Source organism: Phacochoerus africanus, chromosome 3 (genome assembly GCF_016906955.1).
Source record: "Phacochoerus africanus isolate WHEZ1 chromosome 3, ROS_Pafr_v1, whole genome shotgun sequence".
NCBI lineage: Eukaryota > Metazoa > Chordata > Mammalia > Artiodactyla > Suidae > Phacochoerus > Phacochoerus africanus.
The window spans coordinates 11,650,914-11,673,281 of record NC_062546.1 but is presented as its reverse complement, the minus strand read 5'-3'; the positions used below and the strand labels follow the sequence as shown (position 1 = coordinate 11,673,281).

The window sequence follows — 22,368 nt, the reverse complement described above, 5'->3', positions numbered from 1 at the left end:
AGTGCAATTCTGTGATTTTCATTCCTTTCTAAGTGGAAAGTTAGCCAGTAATCTGTTTCTACAGAATGGTGGAAGTGAGTTGAATTTTTGCTTATAAAGTTTGACTTGGAATTCATGTATCTTGGCAGCTTGTTTAATGACTTTGTAAAAAATCTCAGCTTCCTTACATGCAACAAAGCCCACTTTGCTGCCTGGCCAGGAGACACTGAGAGGAAATAATGAACGGCTTCAGCAGTGACTGGGGCAGTGGGCAAAGGTTGAGACTAGATCCTGACTACACAGCAGAAGTTGTAGAGTCTCTCAGGGAGAGCTTTAAGGAACAGGCACATCACCCTTTTAATAACACATCTCTCTTGTCATATTATGAAGTTAATTCATGGTGATCATGAGAAAACTCAAAATTAAAGTACAAAAACATAAATCAAAATCCACCTGTTCTCCATGCCCAGATTCTTATGTTCCCTTTTGCCCCAAGGGTAGTTCACCTGCCCCTTCTGCCCCATATCCATGAATGACAGTGACAGCTCACACCTGTTCTGCCCTGGTCCTGTGACGGGCACTTTTCATGGCCTATCTTCATTACCTTCCTTGTGGTTCCATAAACAGATGCCATTAGCCCACTGTACAGATGAGAAGATGGAGGCTTGGAGAGGGAAGAAACGTGGCCCAAAGTCACCCAGTCAGTAATGAAGCTGCCAGAGAGAAAGGCCCTTAGCATTTCTCTGCAGCCTCTTGGGGGCCTCGGGTACTGTCGCAGGGCCAGTACTTTTCTGCTCTGTTCACATCTGTGCACTCTGCCCCTTTGTCCCTCTCTAGGCATCATGGCAATCCTGTTCTCAGGCATTGTGATGTCTCACTACACACACCATAACCTGTCCCCGGTCACCCAGATCCTCATGCAGCAAACCCTCCGGACGGTGGCCTTCCTGTGTGGTGAGTCCTGCCCTCCCCAGAGCTGACTGTTCTTCCCACCCTGTTCTAGGAGCCTGTTGAGACTTTCCCCGGCAGAAGAAGAGGCAGCAGAATTCCTCAGGGCCAAATACCGCACCCCCTTATCTTTTATTTGTTACTCTGGCTTTCGCAGTCCATAAAGTAAAGCTAATACCTAGTAAATGGAACTTCCGATGCCTATAATTTAATACCAAAAATAGTAAGAACTGCTAGTTATGAATATATGAGAGTCATGTATTTGCAATATATTAAAGTGGCATTTCCAAAAATGCATTCCGTGGAACTAGATTGATGAGAGTTAGGTAAAAAAAAGACTCCATAGTCAGAAAAGGATTTGGGGAATCCTGGGGTAAAGTTGAACTGTAAGACTCTGCAGCTAACATGTGTTGTGAATTTCTAAGAGGAGGACGGGGTTACAGCATTTCCCAAACCTGCCCACAGCACCCTTTTCATAAGAGCATCTTAAAGGACGTGCCTCGGGCAGATCCTGCATGAGAGGTGTCATTGTTGGGCTGGGCTGACACTGTGATGACTGTTTCATTTAAGCGGCACACTCTGATGGACCCACGTACCTCCTCCTCGTTTATACCTGGGAGTGAAGGGACTGCTGTCCCAATGGCCCCTAAGTGGCTCTGCCTTCTCTGCCCTCATCAGCACCTCCCTGGCGTTTCCATGGGCCAGCTTATGTTGAAGCACAAGTTCTACACTGTCACGTGCTAGGAGTCAGGGCCAGGCTGTGCAGAGACCTAGGAGGCTCAGGTGCCAAAAGGTGAGATGATTTGCACACAGTCTCGTGGCTAAGAAGTGAGTCTGGAAGCTGGTCTATCTCTTCCTGGTCTAGTAGGTACTGTTTCCACAGCACCCCTCCCAGAAAGCCCTGGCTAAAGACCCTGACTCTCTTACCATAACGAAGTATGACATAAAACATCCATCCAATTCTCTTTTGTACCCATCAGTTTCTAAGTTTGATGATGGCCTACTTCAGGCCAAAGTATATGGAAAACAGGCCCTGTGGACTGGCATGTACATTGATGCCCTCTTTTTTGGAGAGTCATTTGCAGCATCTGGGTGAACTTAGAAGGCACATGCTCATTGACATAGTGATTCTACCATCAGGAATTTAGCCTGTGCACAGGGGTGTTGTAATATTAGAAATAGAAACAGTCTAAATATTCATCAAGGATTCATTAAATTAACCATGCCGTAATGGTATTTACGCTGCCAGGGAAGAGTATAAAGTAGATCTGAATGTTTTCTAAATGAGCTGCTTTAGAAAGATGACAAAAAATGCTCGATAAGAAAAATACTCAAGGAGAAGGGTGAATATACGATCTAGTTTGTGGACTTGTTCTAAAAGGATACACATTTGAAGAAAAAAACCTTGCTGAAGTGTTTTAAAGTGACCATGTTGTTTTATGATGTTCACCTGTTGAAAACAGAGCTTCTGTCTCCGGAGCATTCTCAGTCTAAGCAGGGAGCCTGTGCTAGAAACATACATGGCGTTTTTTCCTGGGATACCCAAGTGACTGCTGGTACAGCAAAAGTAAATGTCAGATCTTTTTGACTCCTGGAGTGCAGCCAAGAGTTGGAAATGTAGCTCTTCCTGCGTATCTTGCCGGGTGTCTTCTAAACTTTGTGGCAGCATTAAATATGTGAGGTCAGTCATTTGGCCCGGCCCGCCCGCCTGCTCTGGCAAGAAGTTAACAAAGAGCCTTTCACACTGGTCACGTGGTGTCTGCAGTCATTTGCTCTGAATTTTTGCCACTTTGCCGCAGTTGAATCCTTGCTAATCACAGTGTTCAGCAAATGGGCAGATTCATATGTTTATCATCGTCCCCGGATGGGGGAGTATTTATTTCCGTGGGTATTTGACAGCTGGCTCATTACGTTAGGAGACTCTGAATAGCGAGCACATGTTGCTTGTGTGATAGAGAAGAATGAGAATCAGAGTTTAAGTTTGACCAAGGTACTGTTTGCAGGATTTTCCAGAAAATAAGCAGTGTTATACTGGGTCCTGATTTACTTCTGAATGTTTGATTGCATTACAATTCCGTACTATACTGGAAGAAAATAGTTGAGGCTGAATAATCCATTCTTTGGTTTGTTTCAGAAACATGTGTGTTTGCATTTCTTGGCCTGTCCATTTTTAGTTTCCCTCACAAGTTTGAAATTTCCTTTGTCATCTGGTGCATAGTAAGTATTTTCCTTGTTTTTCATTTTAATTACTTATTTGTAGATCCGTAACCACACATTCTAGATTCATTTATGTAACTGTTAACGGCTTGAAGTCAACAGCTACATAGGCAACTGTTTAAAGTTTCTTTTGTTAAAAAAAAATCATGAACATACAAAAAATAGAAAGGGATGGAATTAAGTAAATAAATACCCCCAGAAAAGGATTTTTGCTTGGTTTTAAATTTTAAATGGCCTTTAATTATTATAGTCTTTTTTTAAAATTACCAGCTTTTATGTGAGGTGGTAAAAACAGATTTCAGAATTGAATGTCTGATTGATCGTAAGCAGATAAAAACAGCACACACAGAAAAAAGAAAATATGTAGGAAAATCAGGCTGTTTATGGTGGTTGTAGAACTGGGGATGATTTCTTTTTCTTTTCCTCTTTTGCTGGATAATTATAATGACTATACCTGAGTCTTACTATACTTTTCTTCAAATGTATCCATTTATAAGCATGATTTTGGACACTTGTTCCAGATAAAGATTATGAGGCCATTTCCTCCTGGAGGTTTATCCAGAGGAATCATCCCAGGTGCTTCTTACCATCAAGACGGTTTGGGGGACAGTGTTATAACTGTGGGGGGGGGGGGGCCATAAGGAGACAAATTAAAATATACCTTTAAAAAAGGAAAATAGAAGTGTAATCGTTTACAGTAAAATCAGATCTTGCAAATGGGTTGGGGAATAGGGTGGGAGGGAAGAAAATGTTTAGGATTTAAAAGAAAGGCCCAGGAGTTCCCGTCGTGGCGCAGTGGTTAACAAATCCGACTAGGAACCATGAGGTTGCAGGTTCGGTCCCTGCCCTTGCTCAGTGGGTTAACGATCCGGCATTGCCGTGAGCTGTGGTGTAGGTTGCAGACGCGGCTCGGATCCCGAGTTGCTGTGGCTCTGGTGTAGACCGGCGGCTGTAGCTCCGATTAGACCCCTAGCCTGGGAACCTCCATATGCCGCGGGAGCGGCCCAAAGAAATAGCAAAAAAAGACAAAAATAAATAAATAAATAAAAGGCCCAACTCCCGCAGGCAGCTGGTCAGTGATGGGAATGGTTTCCGCCATCTGTTCCCATCCCTGGTTTGATCTCTTTGCTGTTTTTTAGCCTCTCCATTAACTTCAGGCACTTACGAAGTACACCTTGTTGTTGAGCTGTCATAATTCATCTTCAGTTAACTTCTATTACTGCCAACTCTGCCTAACAAAATGCAGCTCTTGAGAGGCAGATTTTTCGAATCACTGTCACCTACCATGTGCCAAACCTACTTGGTATATCGGGAACCTGAGGCAGAGAAGATAAGGAACCCTAAGGAAAAAGATGTTTCCCCTTGCAGTCTGGGTGCTTCTGCCTTAGTTGGCACGAGCTCATTGCTCTTGTCACTGTTATCTGTTCTCCACACTCAGGTTTCAGGACAAAAGAACAGCAGCAAAAGTCTTTTGCAGCAAGTATAGTAGCCTTTAGTGTGCTCACTGGGTGAAAGGGGCCACATTTGGTCAAACTTGAAACACAAGCGTAGAAACAGAGGGTTGGATTTCAGTGGGTGAAACAGGGAGGTGACTATCTCGGCCATGGGCTGGGAGGAAGGAAAAAAAAAGGCGGATGCCTGGGGTAGTAAATGCTTCCCCTGAGCACCTGTCAGGCTGGCCCTCCCTCTCCTGGAGGTGGCCTGTGCTGTTCCAATGGGATTTCCTTAGACTCAGTAGTCAAGGCCACGGGCTTCAGGGACTGAACCAGGTTTGGGATTTGGCTCCACCACTTCCTGCCTAGGTTACATTGGACCAATTCCTTTTTTTTTTTTGCCATTTCTTGGGCCACTGCCGCAGCATATGGAGGTTCCCAGGCTAGGGGTCGAATCGGAGCTTTTGCTGCTGGCCTACGCCAGAGCCAGAGCAATGTGGGATCCAAGCCGCGCCTGCAACCTGCACCACAGCTCACGGCAACGCCAGATCCTTAACCCACTGAGCGAGGCCAGGGATCGAATCCGCACCCTCATGGTTCCTAGTCAGATTTGCTTCCACTGCACCATGACAGGAACTCCGACATGTCGCTCCTAACAAAACATAGCTTTATGTAAAGTTTACATCTTATCTGAGTGGATTCTTAGAACTATTTATTTACTTCCATTGTCTTCATCCTGGTCCTCACCACAGCTAACCTGAACAGACCTGGGGCCCTAAAAGACAAAAAGGCAAAAAAAAAAAAAAAAAAACATGGACATGCCTTGGGAGATGGTTAGGAGCCAAGAGCCAGGGCCAGCAGCCGGCTTGGCAGGGGGGTGACCTCCTCGTGGAGCCTGCCCGTGCGGCCTTTGGCTCCGAGAGCCGCACTTACGGGCGCAGGGAGGCCTTTCTCAGTCTTCCCTCCTCTCCCTGAGGAGTGGGGCCCTCACCGGAGAGGCAGGAACACCTTGTCTGGCCCTCCAGGGCTGGCGCATCGGGGATGAGTAGTGCAGGCCTGTCCCACGGCGGAGCCCTTTCAGGAAAGCCACATTGCCATAAATTAATCTCTGGGTACTTACATGCGGCCTCTTGACGATGCCAAAGCCGTCACTGAGGCCTTGCTAGTCCTCTTCCTCACAGTGGAAACAGCGCACAGAGCTCTGTCGTCTCCCAGACACAGAGAAATTGGCCTCTCCAGCCCCACACCCCTCCTGGGTCTCCGCCGGGCACTGTGCTGTCACTGTTCATGCCTCTGATGACAGGGGAGGCTGCCTTGATAATGGGTGTGTTACCAGGCCTGTGTTAGCCTAACGAGCTTCAACTTGAAGAACCAGAGGTGTCCGTGTAAGACTTAATTGTTGCTGTTAACAGGTGCTTGTGCTGTTTGGCCGAGCAGTGAACATTTTCCCTCTTTCCTACCTCCTGAATTTCTTCCGGGATCACAAAATCACACCGAAGATGATGTTCATCATGTGGTTCAGCGGTGAGTCCAGTCTTTCTTTTTTTTTTTTAATTTTTTAATTTTTTGTCTTTTTATTTATTTATTTATTTTGTCTTTTTGCCATTTCTTGGGCCGCTCCCGTGGCATTTGGAGATTCCCAGGCTAGGGGTCGAATCGGAGTTGTCGCCGCCAGCCTACGCCAGAGCCACAGCAACGCGAGATCCGAGCCGCGTCTGCAACCTACACCACAGCTCACGGCAACGCCAGATCCTTAACCCACTGAGCAAGGGCAGGGACCGAACCCGCAGCCTCATTGTTCCTAGTCGGATTCGTTAACCACTGCGCCACGACGGGAACTCCCTTTTTTTTTTTTTTAAACTGGAAGGCTGGTAAGTGGGATCTTGAATGAATTGCAGAGGGAAAACGCCTGTTATAAAGGCACAGGCCTTGGAGAGAGTGCCCATGGCCGTCCCTGAGTGCCCTTTGAGACCAAGCCTATCTGCTAAGCGCCACGTTACACGTGCTCCCATTTAAGGGCACCTGCTGTAACCCAGGCCCTGGGAGAGGCCCTGGGAGGACAGTCCCTGCCCCACAGCACATGAAGAGGTGGTACATGTCAGTTCCACAGATGAGGAAGTGCAGGCCCAGGGACAGAGCACCTGCTGGGGTTTTGAGTGGCCACGGAGGGTGGGGCAGAGTCAGGCTTTGCCCTCCTTCCCTCCCCTCTTTCCTGCACAGACAGAGCGGCCCAGGACGGCCACTCTCACCTGCATGCTTTCTAGGCAGAAGGAACGAGGGGCTCAGAATAAAAAGGTTAAAGTTTGAAACTGATTTATTGCAGGCTAGATTTGGAATTTTTTTTTTCATTCAGTCCTAAGTTCTGATAGTTTATTTGAACATTTCAGTTGCTGTTCAATCTCATATTCCTCCACTTTTTTGTTATTTTTTGGTTTTTTGCTCTTTAGGGCCACACCCACAGCATATGGAGGTCCGCAGGCTAGGGGCTGAATCGGAGCTGCAGCTGCCGGCCTACACCACAGCCACAGCAACATGGGATCTGAGCCGCATCTGTGACCTACACCACAGCTCACTCACAGCAATGCCAGATCCTTAACCCACTGAGCGAGGGATCAAACCTGCAACCTCATGGTTCCCAGTAGGATTCGTTTCTGTTGCACCACAGTGGGAACGCCTATTCCTCCACTTTTAAAGGATAGAAATGACTTCATAATTCTTTGGCTCCTTTAGAACTGGATCCATAGACATCTTTAAAATTATTTTTGAGCAATACATCCTGTTCTTTGTGATTTAAATATTATAATAACTAAAATATTTCTGAATGGGTTGGGGTCTAGCAACATGTTTTGTAAGCTCTTTTCTGTTCAAGAGCATATCTGTAAGTTTTTTGCAGGTTTCTTTTTTCTGAAAGGCCTTTTAAAAATATATACTGTGTATTGTGACAGATATAGGTAGGTAGGTGTGTATGTATATATGTATAGTGAGAAAACTTTTTTCCTTAATCTTTTATGCCTGGGAGGGGGGAAAAATGTAAAATAGTTGATCCAAGGTCTTGAAAATCTCAGAAAGTCTAAGAAATGTGTCAGGCATTTTACAAAGTATGTGTGCCCTTTGGGGGAGGGAGGCATGGTAAGAGAACTCTATGGACGGAGTTCCCGTGTGGCGAAGCAGGTTAATGATTCGGACTTGTCACTGCAGTGGCTTGGGTCGCTGCTATGGCACAGGTTCAATCCCTGGCCCAGGAACTTCCACATGCCATGGGTATGGCCAAAAAAAGAGAAAGGTTTCCTGTGGGGAAGTAGGTGGTGGTTCTGAACAGCGAGGGCTCTTGGCTGCGGGGATTCTCCCGCAGGCTGTTCCAGGCCCCTCTCCACCGACTCCCTCCCTCTCTCCTGGACCTTCAGCCGGTCTCCTCCATCATTTCAACAGCTGATAAAAACCAGCAACGTCAGCCGCAGTCCCTGCTCCTCATTCCCTCCAGCTGTTTCCTTGTCTCCTGGCCAGACCTCCTCAGTGGACTTTTCTGGCCCATCTCTTTGGCTTTGGGCTCCTTCCTCCCACCAACCTGCCTGCTCACAGGTGGGACACCCTCTTCCTCTCTTCCCTCGTCCTCTGGCTCCTCAGGCTCTTGTCCAGCTCCCCCTCTTCTGTTAGCAGCACCTCAGTAAACAGTGGCTTCCTTAGGACTCAGCATCACCTCTTGAAGTCTCACTAGCTCAGTAGTCCTGTGGCCTCACTTGCATCTAGTTCCCCGCCTCCCAGAGCTCCTGCCTCTGCCCCAGACCTCGCCTCTGCAGTCCAGACTCCTAGGTCTAAAGCCTCCTCGGATGCTGTGGCGCCACTGCAATCTCGTCTCAGGACTAAACTGACCTTCCTGCCCGGCCGGCTGGTTTGCCAGCGTCCCCCTTCTACAGAAAACAATCATGTGCTTTGTAGCAGAGGTGTGGCCAGCTCTTCCTCAGAGTTTGCTGTGCACATGCTGTCCTCAGCCAAGGCCTTTCCTCCTCAGGCCACCAACCTGGCAGGCCCCGTTCCTACTTCCTCGGGAGGGGTTGAGTCACTCGCCCCCAGCCTGGGAGGCCCCATGGAAAGCCAGGGAGGGGACTCAGGAGCCAGACTCCCAACCCCGTGCCTGGACCCCTGCACAGCACAGCCTCCTAGGACCTGGGCGTCCTCCTGGCCCTTCCCTTCCCTGTCACCCCACCTTCCACTCCCTCCTGGGGCCTCTTGCTTCCACCCCCTCCCGTCTCCCCGCTGTGTCCCCTTGTTGGGTCTTCAGCAGCCCCCACCCCACCCCATCATGCTGTGATGCATCAGCCCCCACATCTAGGTCGGATCCTGTCGCCACGTTCTGCCCACCCACTTCCTCCCGAGGGCCCTCTCCATCACACGAATCCTTGTGGGGTGGTCCCCTTCCCTGCTGTTCTGGGAGCCCCTGTTCCCCCTGCCATGGCACAGGCGGGCCAGGAAGCTTTCATAGAGAACATGCTGTTCCCAGCTCTGTCCAGGGGACCAGGACAGGGAGTCAGGGCGAGGCCGTGGTGCCGCCACGTACAGCGGGCGTGGGGCAGATGTCCTGTGCCTGTCAGGCGTGTGGTAGTCTCGGCCCTCACCTGTGTTCCGTGAGGATAGCAGGACAGTTCTGCCGGCTCCCTGCCACCACTGGGTGAGACTGCACGTGGAGCCCATGGCACGAGGAGGGCTCAGTCTGCACAGCCATCGTGTTTCTAAAACGTGAGCACTGGGCTTGATACATCCTCCCACACACATACACACACCCCTCCCAGCCTGGCCGGGTCACCGCCCTGTAAAGTGAGACCGGAGGTGAACCTCCCCTTGGCCCTGCTCCTCTGCGCCTGCTTTTCCCACTCCCAGAACCTCGCAGGATGAGTGCGCAGTCTCCAGTGGGATCCGTTAGAACATTCCACCGGCCATGCTGCCGGGCCAGGCCCGGGTCCCCCAGAACCGGGTCAGTGATGCCGTGGCCTCCTCCTGCCTCCCTCTGTCCCTCTCACTCCCTTCACTGTCCCGCAGGCCTGCGGGGAGCCATCCCCTACGCCCTGAGCCTGCACCTGGACCTGGAGCCCATGGAGAAGCGGCAGCTCATCGGCACCACCACCATCATCATCGTGCTTTTCACCATCCTGCTGCTGGGTGGCAGCACCATGCCCCTCATCCGCCTGGTGGACATCGAGGACGCCAAGGCGCGCCGCCGGAACCGGAAGGACGTCAACCTCAGCAAGACGGAGAAGATGGTCAGTGCCGGCCTGTCGGGGTGGGGGCCCCCGTTCACCACCAGGAATGGGGACATGAGGCACGATTTGGGGGTGCTCAGCCCTGGGCACGCCCACAGGTACCAGCATCCCGGGCCGAGGAGGAGGCGGGACTCAAGTTCTGCGGTGTGGCCCTTTAGGCTGGGTGGTCTGCCAGCCTCGTGCAGCCATGGAGGCTGTGGAGTAAGAGCGTGGACCCTACCGCTCTCTCCCAGGAACTTTCCTCCCCTGCCAGTGGCCACAGCACCCCATCAGGCTGGGGCTGGAAGGACGGTTCCAAAGACCACCAAACGGCAAAAATCAGAGTCCTTCCCCAGCACGTACTGAGGTCCTCCGCCAGGGCCTGAGGAGCGGAAGGTGCTCCCGGTGGCTCGGAGGGCCGCTGGAGAGGGCCCTCCACGGAGGACGGCGAGGGCATGATTTAGGGCTGGAGGTGCCCAGGGCCAGCCGCAGTGAGCCTGCCCACCTCTGCCTCCTCCGAGCCACCCTCCTGCCCTGGGTCAGCTGCGATCAGGCCTCTCCTGCCCTGTGTTCACTCTCAGGCTCTGTGTGCTGAGCCCTGACCTCTGGCACCAGCCCCCGCCCCACACGCACATTTCTGGAACTGCCTCTTTTCTAGTTCCCTTGTCTGAGGCCACAAGCAGCTTTATAATCTGTCATGGAAGTCACAAAAATCCTCAGGCACCAGACGAGGAAAGGGGATGTGTGTTCTCATGCCAGAAGGTCCAGATCTGGGATCTTGGCCTCTAGTCCCTGGCCAGGGCCTCTCCAGCCAGGGTTGTGCTGCTGAAGGGAACCTTCAGGTGACCTCAGACTCGGCTGGTTCACACAACGTGCCTCACTCTCAACAGCAGCACTTCTCCCTGGCCCATCCACCCGTTCTCTTGTCTGTTTTTAACCAAAGTGCAAGTAAAAGTTCTCAAACCTCTTAGTGGGTGTCAGGATTGGTGAGGGCACCAGGGGCCTGCAGGTCTGGGGTGCAGACCCAAAGAATTTGCATTTCTTTTTTTTTTTTTGTCTTTGCTATTTCTTGGGCCGCTCCCTCGGCATATGGAGGTTCCCAGGCTAGGGGTTGAATCGGAGCTGTAGCCACCGGCCTATGCCAGAGCCACAGCAACGCGGGATCCGAGCCGCGTCTGCAACCTACACCACAGCTCATGGCAAGCCGGATCGTTAACCCACTGAGCAAGGGCAGGGACCGAACCCGCAACCTCATGGTTCCTAGTCGGATTCGTTAACCACTGCGCCACAACGGGAACTCCAGAATTTGCATTTCTAACACGTTGCTAGGAGCTGCAGCCATACTGGGCAAAGCACAGCTTTTCTAGAACCAGGACATTTGCTCAGATGGGGAGCAGCCACTATTTAGGGAATGTTTTCTGTGGCACCTGGGCCCTGATCACCTGCGGGAAGCAGATGGTCGCATTGTCCCCATTTTGCAGCTGAGAGCACTGAGGTCACGCAGACTCTTCACCACCACTCTCTCCGGCAGTGCTCCTCAAGCTGGGCTTCCTTGACGAGCAACATCAGTGGGAAGCTGTTAGAAATGCAAATTCCAGAACTGAATCAGGACCTGCAGGTGGGCCCTGTGGGCCCGGCATTAGGCAGCCCCCCAGGCGATTCTAATGCCATAGCAGGGCGTTCCCTCTCTGCCCTCACCTCCTCCACCAGGGGCACACCTAAGTTTGGGTGTGCAGAACTGCCTCGGGTCTCCCCCTGCAGAGGGTGGAGAGTCCCTCTCTTCCTCCCTTTTCAGATCCTGCCAGGATTCTTCTCTCCCCGCATCCGCTTACCCAAAATGGGCCGCTGCAGGCAAAACCCGACAAAAGCAGCCTCCTTTGTTCAGTTCCCTGGTAAAGAGACAGCCTAGAACAGTTCCCAGTCCACCTGCACGCGAGAACCACCTGGAGAACTCCCAGGCCAGGCCCCAGACTTCCATGAATTCACACGCTGATTTCCCTGGGTTTCCATCAAGTGCGGGTACATCTTCCCGCCTCCCTATGGGCTTCCAGGAGACCCTTTGCTGCTGCAGTGAGGGCTGGGGACAGGAGGGGCCAGGGGCGAGGGCTGGAGGCGGGCTGGCTAGTGTGCCTGCTGACGGCCGGCTGCCATCCCTCCCTGCAGGGCAACACGGTCGAGTCGGAGCACTTGTCGGAGCTCACGGAGGAGGAGTACGAGGCTCACTATGTCAGGCGGCAGGACCTCAAAGGCTTCCTGTGGCTGGACGCCAAGTACCTGAACCCCTTCTTCACGCGGCGGCTGACCCAGGAGGTGAGACACAAGCCGGGGTCCCTTGCCTTCCTCCCTCAGGACCCACAGTGGCCAAGAGCCGGGTGGGCAGGGAGGGCACGAGCTGAGCACTCAGCTGTCTCTCCTTCCCGGGCTCGCGCGCCCAGTGGGCCTGTGGAGCTCGGCATCTGCTGTTTTTCCTCTTCTTCCCGATTTAGTGCTAGTTCAGTAATAGACTTGTTAACACGGTTTAGTTTTCCTGGAGGATAGACTTGGGATGCGGATCAGCCACCGAAGCTGCAGCTGAGGAATTTCAGACATGCAGGGCCTCCCACGGTGGCCCGAGGCTCAGGCCCTTGTTCCATCCCTCCTGGCACCACTGGCCTCCAGTGACAGTGACACACTCTCACAGGGACCAGCTTGGGCCTGCTTTACTGAAACGGTCACCCTGCCCCAGGCAGGGTGGGGGTCTCCCCGCTGCCGCCCTGCCTCTGGTTCTGCCCATTTCCCCTCCTTCGGCTGTCACAATCGCTGTCACCCTGACCTTTTATGGTGAGCCAGGCCCTGCGCCAAACATTTTTCATCATTGCTTCATTTCATTCTGCCGACAACCCCTGCAGTAGATGCAGCTGTTAATGCACTTGACAGCTGAGGAGACTGAGGCCCAGAGAGGTGAAGGAACCCCCCAGAGGCCACACGGCCAGGAGGTGGCAAAGCTGGGAGCAGTGTGTCCCAGTCCAGAGGCCAGGTTGTTTTTTTTTTTTTTTTTTCTCAACATCCCCTCCTGCCTCATAGTCCTGTTTCTGAGTGAGACCTGCCGATATCTCCACCCCCACAGAGAAGAATCCTGGCTGGCAGGAAGTTAGTACATTGAAATTGCCTGTGGCCATGCCCCCTGCCTCCCATCTCCTGCCACAAGTACAGAGCAGCTCTCCCTCCCTTCCTTGACCCTGACCCTGACCCAGACCCACTGACAAGGGCTTGGTGTGTCTCCTGCCCTAGGACCTCCACCACGGGCGCATCCAGATGAAAACCCTCACCAACAAGTGGTACGAAGAGGTGCGCCAGGGCCCCTCAGGCTCTGAGGACGACGAGCAGGAGCTGCTGTGACGGAGTGGGACCCCGTAGCTTCTGGGCAGGCTGGGCCGGAGCCTACCACCCGGCCTCCCAAGACCAACACCCACCCAGCAGGGGCGTGAGGCACGTGCATTTGGCAGCTCTCAGGGTGGATGGAAGCAGGACGAAGCACAAACCGTCTTAACCCAGGACTTCCCAGGACTTCCTGGGCCTTTGGGGCCAGCTGGCTGCTCCTGGAGTGTCCTCTCCCCACTCCTCGCTGGGCCCGACCTCTGCTCTTGGGGTGGCTTCCCAGCCCGCAGGCGGGGTGAGCACCTGTGCAGGTAAAGTTTCTTCTTCTGCAGCTGGGGGAGCAGTCATCTGTCTGAGGTGCCTGAGAGAGAGATCCTGCTGGGGACCTGCCGTGCACGAGTCCTGGGGAGCGCCGTGTGCGGGTTCCGGCACTTCTGGCCACTTCCCTCATCCCAAGGGCGAGGAGCCAGCACCCTTTCCCTGAGCGTGTCGCGGTGGCCCTGGCCTCAGCAGCAGCATGTCTCGACTAAGCGGCAGGGTCAGAAGCCTGCAGGCCTCCTGCTCCCCTGCGCGGTGTTGTGCGCGCGCTCACTGAGAAAGAACACCTGAGTGACCTCTCTTTACTTCTGATGGGCACCTCACAGGCTGTCTCCCTGGGGGGCAGGCAGCTCCTGCCCTTCTCTGGGAACGTTGCGAATGTTTACACTGGTACCAAGCCCGAGGCCGCAGCCCCTCCCTAGAGCCGCAGTGGAAGCGGCATCCCCGGTTTTTGCCGGCGAGCCCGCCTGTGAGGTCAGAGCGCCCTCTGGAGGGAACACCTGGGGGCACAGGGTTTATGCTGGCCAGTCACTGCTGTCTATTGGAATTCAGTTTCAATTCATGCACTTTTACAAAGAAGCAAGAGCCTAGCAGTCCCCTCCCTGCCCTCGATTCCTCACCCAGTGGGCCTTGTTTGTCCAGAGGCCGCTTTTCCTGGGCTCTGTGAGGGGGTCTGCCCATCGTTCACATGCTGCACCTTCACTGCTCACCAGCAGTTTTTCTTTCCTTCTCCCAGTTTTCTACCATCTTGGGTCCCGTGGGTCGCCAAAGCACTAGAGCAGGGGCCAGAGCGGCAGTGCCCTGTGCTCCTCCCTGCTGTCCCTCCCAGGGCACCAGTGGCCCGGAGCCATATGTGGCTGAGTCTCAGAAGTTCCCTTGTGGCACAGCAGGTTAAGGATCCTGCGTTACCACAGCTGTGACATAGGTTGCACCTGCATCTCTGATTTGATCCCTTGGCCCAGGAACTTCCACACGCTGTGGGTGTGGAAAAAACAAAACAGATGCATCCAAGTCTCACCTGCCATCCCCAAGAAGCCACCACTACCCCAGGACTCAGAGTGCTTGCACATGCTCTTACACACACACACACACACACACACACACCCACACACCCTGCCCGCTCCCTATGGTCTCAGCCCTGGAGCCATCTCAAGGTGAAGACCTGGCAGTCACATCCAGGTGACATGGAGTTACTGACTCTGGCATCCACCCCCTCTCTGGCCCTTTACCTGCTGACTTTTGCCCTCTACAGGCCTCTGGCAATTCCCATAGGTGGCTCAGGGACCCAGCTGGAGCCCTGGGATTCAGCATCCTCTGGGGTGGTTTCACTCATATGCATGGCCTTGGTTCTCTGTTGAGGACACAGACGCCAGCAGAGACCCTGGGCTGGCAGCAAGTTTGTTTCCATCTTTTTTCTGTGTCAGGCAGCGTGGCTCTGGATGTGAGCAAGGACTGACCTCAGGACCCTCCAGGACTCACAGGCCCAGCTCGCGAGGCCAGGCCCTGGCCCTAAGGCCTTCCCTTTCCCCAAAAGTGTACACAATGGGGAAAGGGAAGCCAGGCAGGCAGGCAGGAAGCACAGTTTCCTTTTTATGCATGAGAAGTAAATTTGCACTTCATAGAACTAAAATGATTTTTCTTTTTGTAACCTCCCACCTTAACCCCATAATTTGAGCCAAACAGGATTATTTTACTCCACCTAATACCCCACTGGAAGAATGATGCTGTGCGTTAAGTCTGGTCTCCATCATTTCCTATTTCTTTTAAGTGGAAAGTCAGAGAAGCAGTCATACCGTGGCGGGTAGGGGCAGGAATCAGAGACCAGTCTGATTCGGAGTAACTTCCTTTTCCCTCTGAAACTCAGTCTCATCTCCGAGGTGTAAGTTGCATTGTAAACTCAATAGTGTGCCAGAAAAGAAGTCTTTTTGGCTGAGTTCATAAAGTCCTATAAACACCATCTTTTCAGTTCAGGCTGCCCTTTGTCACCAGCCCCACCTGGCCTCCCCCCTTTAGCTGAGACCTGAGAATGACACCAAGAGAAGTGGGGGAGGATTTGTGGAAGGTCCCCAAGGCTGTGTGGAGGTGGCTGCGGGGAACCTTTCCAGGCCTGGACCCGCACCAGCCTGGATCTCCTGTGGCCCTCTTCTGCCCCCTGCTGGCCACGTGGGGTTAGCAGCATGCAAGGAGGGTAACCCATATGCAATCCCTATACACTTAGAAACAGGCCAAAGCCCATGGACATATTTTTCTGGTGAACTTTTTTCAGATGTCTTTGCCCAAGAACCAAAAATTGCTGCTGTCCACCTTTAGCATTCCTAATAATTCTATTGTTTGAGGCAATAAAATGCCTGGAAGATTAAAAAAATGTCCAGCATAACTATAACTTCCCACATATTGTAGGTCTAGGCCATGGGCCAGGAGAACCACAGCACACAGAGAAGGTCGTACTTTAGAGTGAGGTGAAGGCTGTAAGGTCAGCGAGTGCCTTTGGGGGGCTGGCTGCTCAGCCAGTGAACACTGAAGACACACTGCCTGGGAGTCAGGTGGCAGTAAGAGCCCCGTCGGCAGTGTCTCCACAGACTCCCTGTGATTCTGAGCTGCTGGGATAAATGACATGCTTTCTGCAGCCCTAGGACTGTAGACTCCTGGGAGTGACCATATCCAGAGGGTGTGAGGTCTTACTGGAGAAGAAGCTGGTTTTTCCTAGCTCCCCAGAGATCAGGTTTGGGCTGACCTGGAAGAGGGCCCAGTTCCTTAGTCAGGCTCAGACACTCAGGCCAGGAGCAGGCTGAAGCCCACCCACCTGCCCGCCCTCCCCCAGGCCAGCCACCCTTTTCCCAATAGGAAGGCTGGCTGGGCCCTGGCTGACATGAGGCCAAGGGCCAGGGCCTGGCCCAGAATGTTGGCAGCCCTGAGTACCCCCACGTCAGCCTGAGGAGGCTCTGATTTGCCTGTGGATTCCTTTTTACGCAATGGAACGTGGAAAGATTGGTGGGTAGCCTTCTCCTTAAAGCCCCTGTCGAAGGTGGCCTCATGAGGTCTCAGGTCCACACTCCCACTCTCACAGGGGTAACACATTTGGCAAAGTCCCCAGCGAGGTGGCCACAGCCAGGATCCTTTTTCTGCTTTGGTGGGGGAGGTGGTAGTGGACCTCTCCTTGGCCAAGTTAGCGCCATCAAAGGTACAGGTATAGTTTAGGTTGGATCTGGCCTTAGAATTGATCCAAGGGAGTTCCGTGGTGGTGCAACAGGGTAAGAATCTGCATTGTTACTGCTGTGACTGGTTCAATCCTTGGCCCAGGAACTTCTGCATGCCGTGGATGCAGCCAAAAAAAAAGAGAACTTATCCCAGATCCTAGTGTAAGGAGGAACCTTACAGCAATGATCTGCCATCAATTAGGACTTTTTTTTTTTTTTTTGTCTTTTTATCTTTTCTAGGGCCGAACCCATGGCATATGGAGGTTCCCAGGCTAGGGGCCTAATCAGAGCTGTAGCCACCAGCCTACGCCAGAGCCACAGCAATGTCAGATCCGAGCTGCATCTGTGACCTACACCACAGCTCATGGCAACGCTGGATCCTTAATCCACGGAGTGAGGCCAGGGATCGAACCCCCAACCTCATGGTTCCCAGTCGGATTCGTTAACCACTGAGACACAATGGGAACTCCAGGACTTCTTTTTTTTCTTTCTTTCTTTCCTTTTTTTTTTTTTTTATTGACCATGTCCTCAGCATGCAGAAGTCCTTGGGCGAGGGATCAAACTGGAGTTATTGCAGGCACAACACTGGATCTTTAGCCCGCCAGGCCACCAGGGAGCTCCAATTAGGACTTTAAATGCAAAAAAAAGAGGACCGATCCTTTGCTCTTTCCCCATTCCCTCCAGGATTTCTGGAGGCATGTGTTTCTCCTGCTGGGTGGTGGATATGAAACCAAATTCCTGATGGAGCAGCCAGAATCATTAAGAAGTTGTTCCACTGGGAACCCAGTCTCTAAAGCCCCAGGCAATATGTTTTAAGTGAAAACACCACAAGTCAGAGTGAAGGCTCCGAACAGGCAGCCACACTCCCTTCCATTTAGCCTCCTGTCATTTTGCATACAAATGGCACTAGATATTCAGGGACTTCCGCCTCCAAGTTAAAAAAGAAAGACCTCTTTCCCCTGGCCCACCAATTTCACCCTTTCCCACCCCAGCCAACATTGCCCCTAACCCCAGAGCGGGGTCAAGATCTGTGGCTTTTCCTTACCTGGGAGCCAGTCTTGCAGCTTCTCTGCAGGAGCTTCCTGGCTTTAGGGCAAGAGCTCTGCTCCAGACCTGTGGCCCTGTGATTGAAGGAACTCGGTTTGGTGGTCAGAGGAGAAAGGTCGCCTGTCCAGGCAGCCAGTCCGCTGGGAAGAGCTGCATCGGCGCCTTCCTGGCACTCACCTCGCCAGGCCCCAGCCCTGCTCTTAGGGGCCGTGGGGGCGCCCAGGCCAGGGAAGGCACCTCACTCCCTGGGCCGCTGTGAGGTTTGTGGCTACCAAAGGCTTCAGCTTCTCTGGTGCAGCTCCTGCAAAGCTTGGTTTGTTCTCACCGTTAATCAGAACCTTGTATTCTTTTGAGTAATTTTCTTTGTGAAAATGAAGGATACTTTTAAGTACTGCTTTTTGATTTAAGGACCATTGAGAAGGTCAGTCTTGTTCTTTTGTCCTCCCTCAAGTAAGCTGTGAGAGGCGTTCATCAGGTCCTAGTTCCTGAGAAATGACTTGCTGCTCTTCCTGGTGCGGTTGCGGGCTGGGGAGGGGAGCATGGGCGGAGGTGGAGGGACCTGTAGCTGCTATGCTGGAGCCTCTTCATCTCACTGGACTCTTTAGAGAATTAAAACATGGATGGAAAACAGTAGTGTCTCTGGATACTTATTTAGAAATAAAAATGAGTGCTGCCACTCTCTGTGTTTGTGCTCAGTGGCTTTGCAGACACGTGGTGCACAGGCCCCTAGACTCTGTCAATGCCTGTGACCCTCGCGGCCAAAAGCCGGCAAAACACAGTGGTTAGTGGGCAGGAGCCTGGGCTTCTGGGTCCAGTCCTGCCTCCATCCCTGCTGGGCTTCACCCCACAGGCCTGCAAGCCTTGTAGTTGAGACCAAAGAAAGAGCCCAGTGACAGTGACAGAGACATCCATGGCTTATTGGACAGAGGATCTTACATGAGGGGTCCTGGAGCGACAGCCCACCGTGGTCAGCAGGACGCAGCAGCAGTCTTCACGACTCACGGGGAGGAGGAGGCTGCCATTTAAAGAGGGTCATTGATGTCAGGAGGGCTCAGTTACCAGGACCTAATTAGGCCCTGTAATTAAGAGGACTGGATAGTCACGTGAGTGACGCAGGCCTTGGTTGAGCAGGGCATGTACAGAGGGCAAGAGAACAGCCATCTTGAATAGCCTAAGCATACAGCCCCTGTGAGGACACGAGGCCAAGCAGGAGGGCTCAGCTCGGGCCCAGCCTCATGGGTGCGAGGGACTCATCTTCCTCCCATGCTGGGCCGACCACCCGCTGCCACTTGGGGTTGCAGACCAGCCCCTGGTGGGCCTTTGCCCGGCTGAGACCAGGCTCTGAACCAGGCAGGCGTCTGAAGGAAGGTAGTGGCATTATCTGTGACAAGCCTCAAAGTTCACTTTGTTTAAACCCTCTCATACTTCTAGGAGGCTTCCGAAGCTGCTAAGCAGGCACAGGTGCAAACAAAAAATACATGTGATACGAAGCAAAACCAGGTAAGAGAGCCTGTCCTGACCCCAGGCATGAACCTTCTGGCAGGTTTTCCTTAGTTCCTCACAACCCTGCAGTGTGAGAGTTCCCATCGTGACTCAGCAGAAATGAATCTAATATCCTTGAGGATGCAGGTTCGATCCCAGGCCTCGCTCAGTGGGTTAAGGATCTGGCGTGGCCATGAACTGTGGTGGGCTGGCAGCTGCAGCTCCAATTCCACTGGTGGCTGCAGGGGAGGCCAGGAGCGTGTCTGCCTGGATGAGATGGAGCCCTGGGAGTAAAGGAGAGCTGAGCCTGAGGGGAGCTGGGTATTTTCACTCGCATTTCAACCTTCTCAATGTCTAGAAAAAGCACTCAGGTGAAGGGGAGCAAGCCAGGGAAGGCATGTTTCCTTAGAGGCCAGAAAGCCGCAGGGGAGGGTCACACAAAGTTGAGAGCCTCATAGCCCCCAGGGCTGAGGGGAGACAGAGCCATGTCTGGTCACCCCTTACCCCTCACGACTGCAAATGCTGAGGGACGGGCCTGGGACCCAGTTCCACAGGAGAATGAAGCGACATCCTGGGGAGTTTCCAGGACTGTCTCCGCACACACACAGTCATTCAGAGAAGGGAAGCAGCGTCTTCCCCTGCCTGGCCTCGGCCTCCCACTGTGAGGGCGCCCCCACCAGCCTGCTAAGAGAAAGGTCAAGTCCTCCGCCCTGGACCCGACCTCCCTCCGGAGCCCTGTCACCGGGGGGAGACAGTGCAGCCTCGCTGTTGATGCCATTCAGGCTGGGCTTTATGTCATTCGCAACAAAAACAATTCCGATAGAGCCTCGTGAAGCTGGACGAGCAGATTCCAAAATAATATATAGAGCATCAGCCTCCAGTAATTAAATTAATGGGGTGTGTGTGTGTAGGAAAAAATCTGGAAGGATAGGTGCTGCGATTGAGGGGACTTTGATTTTCTGAGTGGAAGGATAATGGGTACCTTCTTTTTAGGATCTCGTCTCTATATATTTTCTATTTTTTTTTTAAATGAGATTTGCAGTGTTTTATTTCTGGTGTGTGTAGGGTGTGTGTGTGTGTGTGTGTTTCTTTTTTGCCACACGGGCAGCATGTGGAAGTTCGTGGGCCAAGGATCGAACCACACAGCAGCAACCAGGGCCACAGCAGGAGAATGTAGGAGCCTCAACCTGCTAGGCCATCAGAGAACTCCTCTATTTTCGTTTACAAAGAAATTTTATTCAATGATAAGGAACACATGGCATGTTATGTTCACTTTTCAAAATGTGATAAGAAATGAAACCAGAATGAGAGGAACAAGGCATTAAACGGAGAGATTTGATGCAATATCAAGAGCACGAGGGAAGCAGGAAGACTTGTCATGCTCTGGCAAGAGCCCAACTTAATAGAATCACTTTGAAGAGCACCTGGCATTGCCTAGTAAAGGTAGGGACACCTGTGACCCTTGAACCCAGCAAGTCCTTAACTAGGTTCATGCCCTAGAGAGCAAGGAGGGGCAAACTACTGGCTAAGGGCCAAGCCCAGCCCGCCTGCCGTTGTACCACCACAGAGCTAACAAGGGCTTTTACCATGTTCACACAGTTTTGAATTTTTTAATAAAAAATTCATTGAAGTTCGTTTTCTCTCTTTGTTAGTTAAGAACGCATATCTCACACACACACACATTTTGCCTCTTGACTCCCAAAACACTATTGGTCCATTTACAGAAGAAGTTTGCCCTGGAGAAACTCTTACATACTCATGCATACATACTCAGGAGTACCTCCAAGGATACCTGTAATAGCAAATTACTGGAAACGAGCAAAGTGCTTCCCAGTAGGAGAATGGACAGTGTGCAGTCATGTAGGGAACCCCATACAGCAGAGATTTCGGGTAAGACCAATGGATGGATGATGATGGATGGATGGATGGATGAAACAGAGTAACACATCAACATGGTAAATCTCAAAAGCTGAGATGAGGGGGAAGAATAGATGAATCAGCACATGTCCATAGAAAACCCGGCAAAACAATGCTGCGGAGCAGTGGTGTGTCAGGCTGTAGCCCAGTGCTGCGGAGTGTGAAGAAAGGCTGGAAAGTCAGCCCCTTTCTTAAGGTCAAGGCTCCAGTGGGGCAGGGGCAGGGGAAGGAAGGTGAGGAAGAGCACGTGGACCGCATCACACCTACCCTGGCTTTACCTGTACCTCTGATGTTTCACTTCCTAGTGGAGCCATGGGCAACCAGGAGTTAATCATGTGCAAACTTGCAAACGCCCCTCAGCCTCAGTCCTCCCGACTCTGTGGCGAGTAACTGAGACACGCTCCGAGGGCCACCCCTTGTATCAGGATCAGATCTAGCCGTGGTGACAAAAATTGAAATTTGTTGTGGCTTCCCTGGACTCCTTGAGAACCAGGATTCTCAGTGTGAGGATAAAAGAGAAATGAAGGGAGTTCCTGTTGTGGTGCAGCGGAAACGAATCCGACTAGGAACCATAAGGTTGAGAGTTCGATCCCTGGCCTCGCTCAGTGGTTTAAGGATCCGGTGTTGCTGTGAGCTGTGGTGTAGGTCACAGACGTGGCTCAGAACTGGGGTTGCTGTGGCTCTGGTGTAGGCTGGCAGCAACAGCTCTGATTAGACCCCTAGCTTGGGAACCTCCATGTGCCGCAGGCGTGGCCCTAAAAGGACAAAATACAAAAGACAAAAAAATAAATAAATAAATAAGAAATCAAGTTGAATAAAAATCCTGCAGTCCTGAACTTTAAAGTATAAGTACGAACCTACCATGGTTTTTTGTTTTTTGCTTGGGCCGTGCCCACAGCATGTGGAAGTTCCTGGACCAGGGATCAAACCCATGCCACAGCAGTGATCTGAGCCACGGCAGTGACAATGCCAGATCCTTATGCCACCAGGCACCAGGGAACTCATTTATTTATTTATTTACTTACTTACTTACTGTTAGGGATGTAAGCCTGTTCCTAGCTCTGCCCATGGAAAAGACCTAGAAACAATGACCAACCCAGTGGCAGAGAACACCCTTAGCTCTCAGACTGCAATTTCCAAATGTCATTTTGCAGTATAAGGGCCCAGGGCTCTTTGGAGAAATGTCTGAGTCCAGGGCTTAGGCAGGAAATGTGCAGGATGAACCTGGAGCCCTTGTCA

At 52.1% G+C, this 22,368-nt stretch overlaps 1 protein-coding gene across 4 annotated transcripts in view; it reads left to right on the top strand.

Annotated features, from left to right (window-relative positions):
• Positions 1 to 22,368, top strand: part of SLC9A8 (solute carrier family 9 member A8) — an 82,526-nt gene that overhangs the window by 56,827 nt on the left and 3,331 nt on the right. For 2 of the 4 annotated variants that reach the window (XM_047770892.1, XM_047770893.1), the window contains 6 exons: positions 817 to 933; positions 3,062 to 3,144; positions 5,990 to 6,101; positions 9,612 to 9,832; positions 11,975 to 12,121; positions 13,082 to 15,451. In XM_047770892.1, the coding sequence (XP_047626848.1) occupies positions 817 to 933; positions 3,062 to 3,144; positions 5,990 to 6,101; positions 9,612 to 9,832; positions 11,975 to 12,121; positions 13,082 to 13,189 (788 nt within the window). In that variant the 3' untranslated portion in view covers positions 13,190 to 15,451. Of the gene's footprint in view, positions 1 to 816; positions 934 to 3,061; positions 3,145 to 5,989; positions 6,102 to 9,611; positions 9,833 to 11,974; positions 12,122 to 13,081; positions 15,452 to 19,161; positions 20,248 to 22,368 lie in introns of those variants that run through there. The other 2 variants (XR_007133830.1, XR_007133831.1) reach the window with 2 other exon arrangements.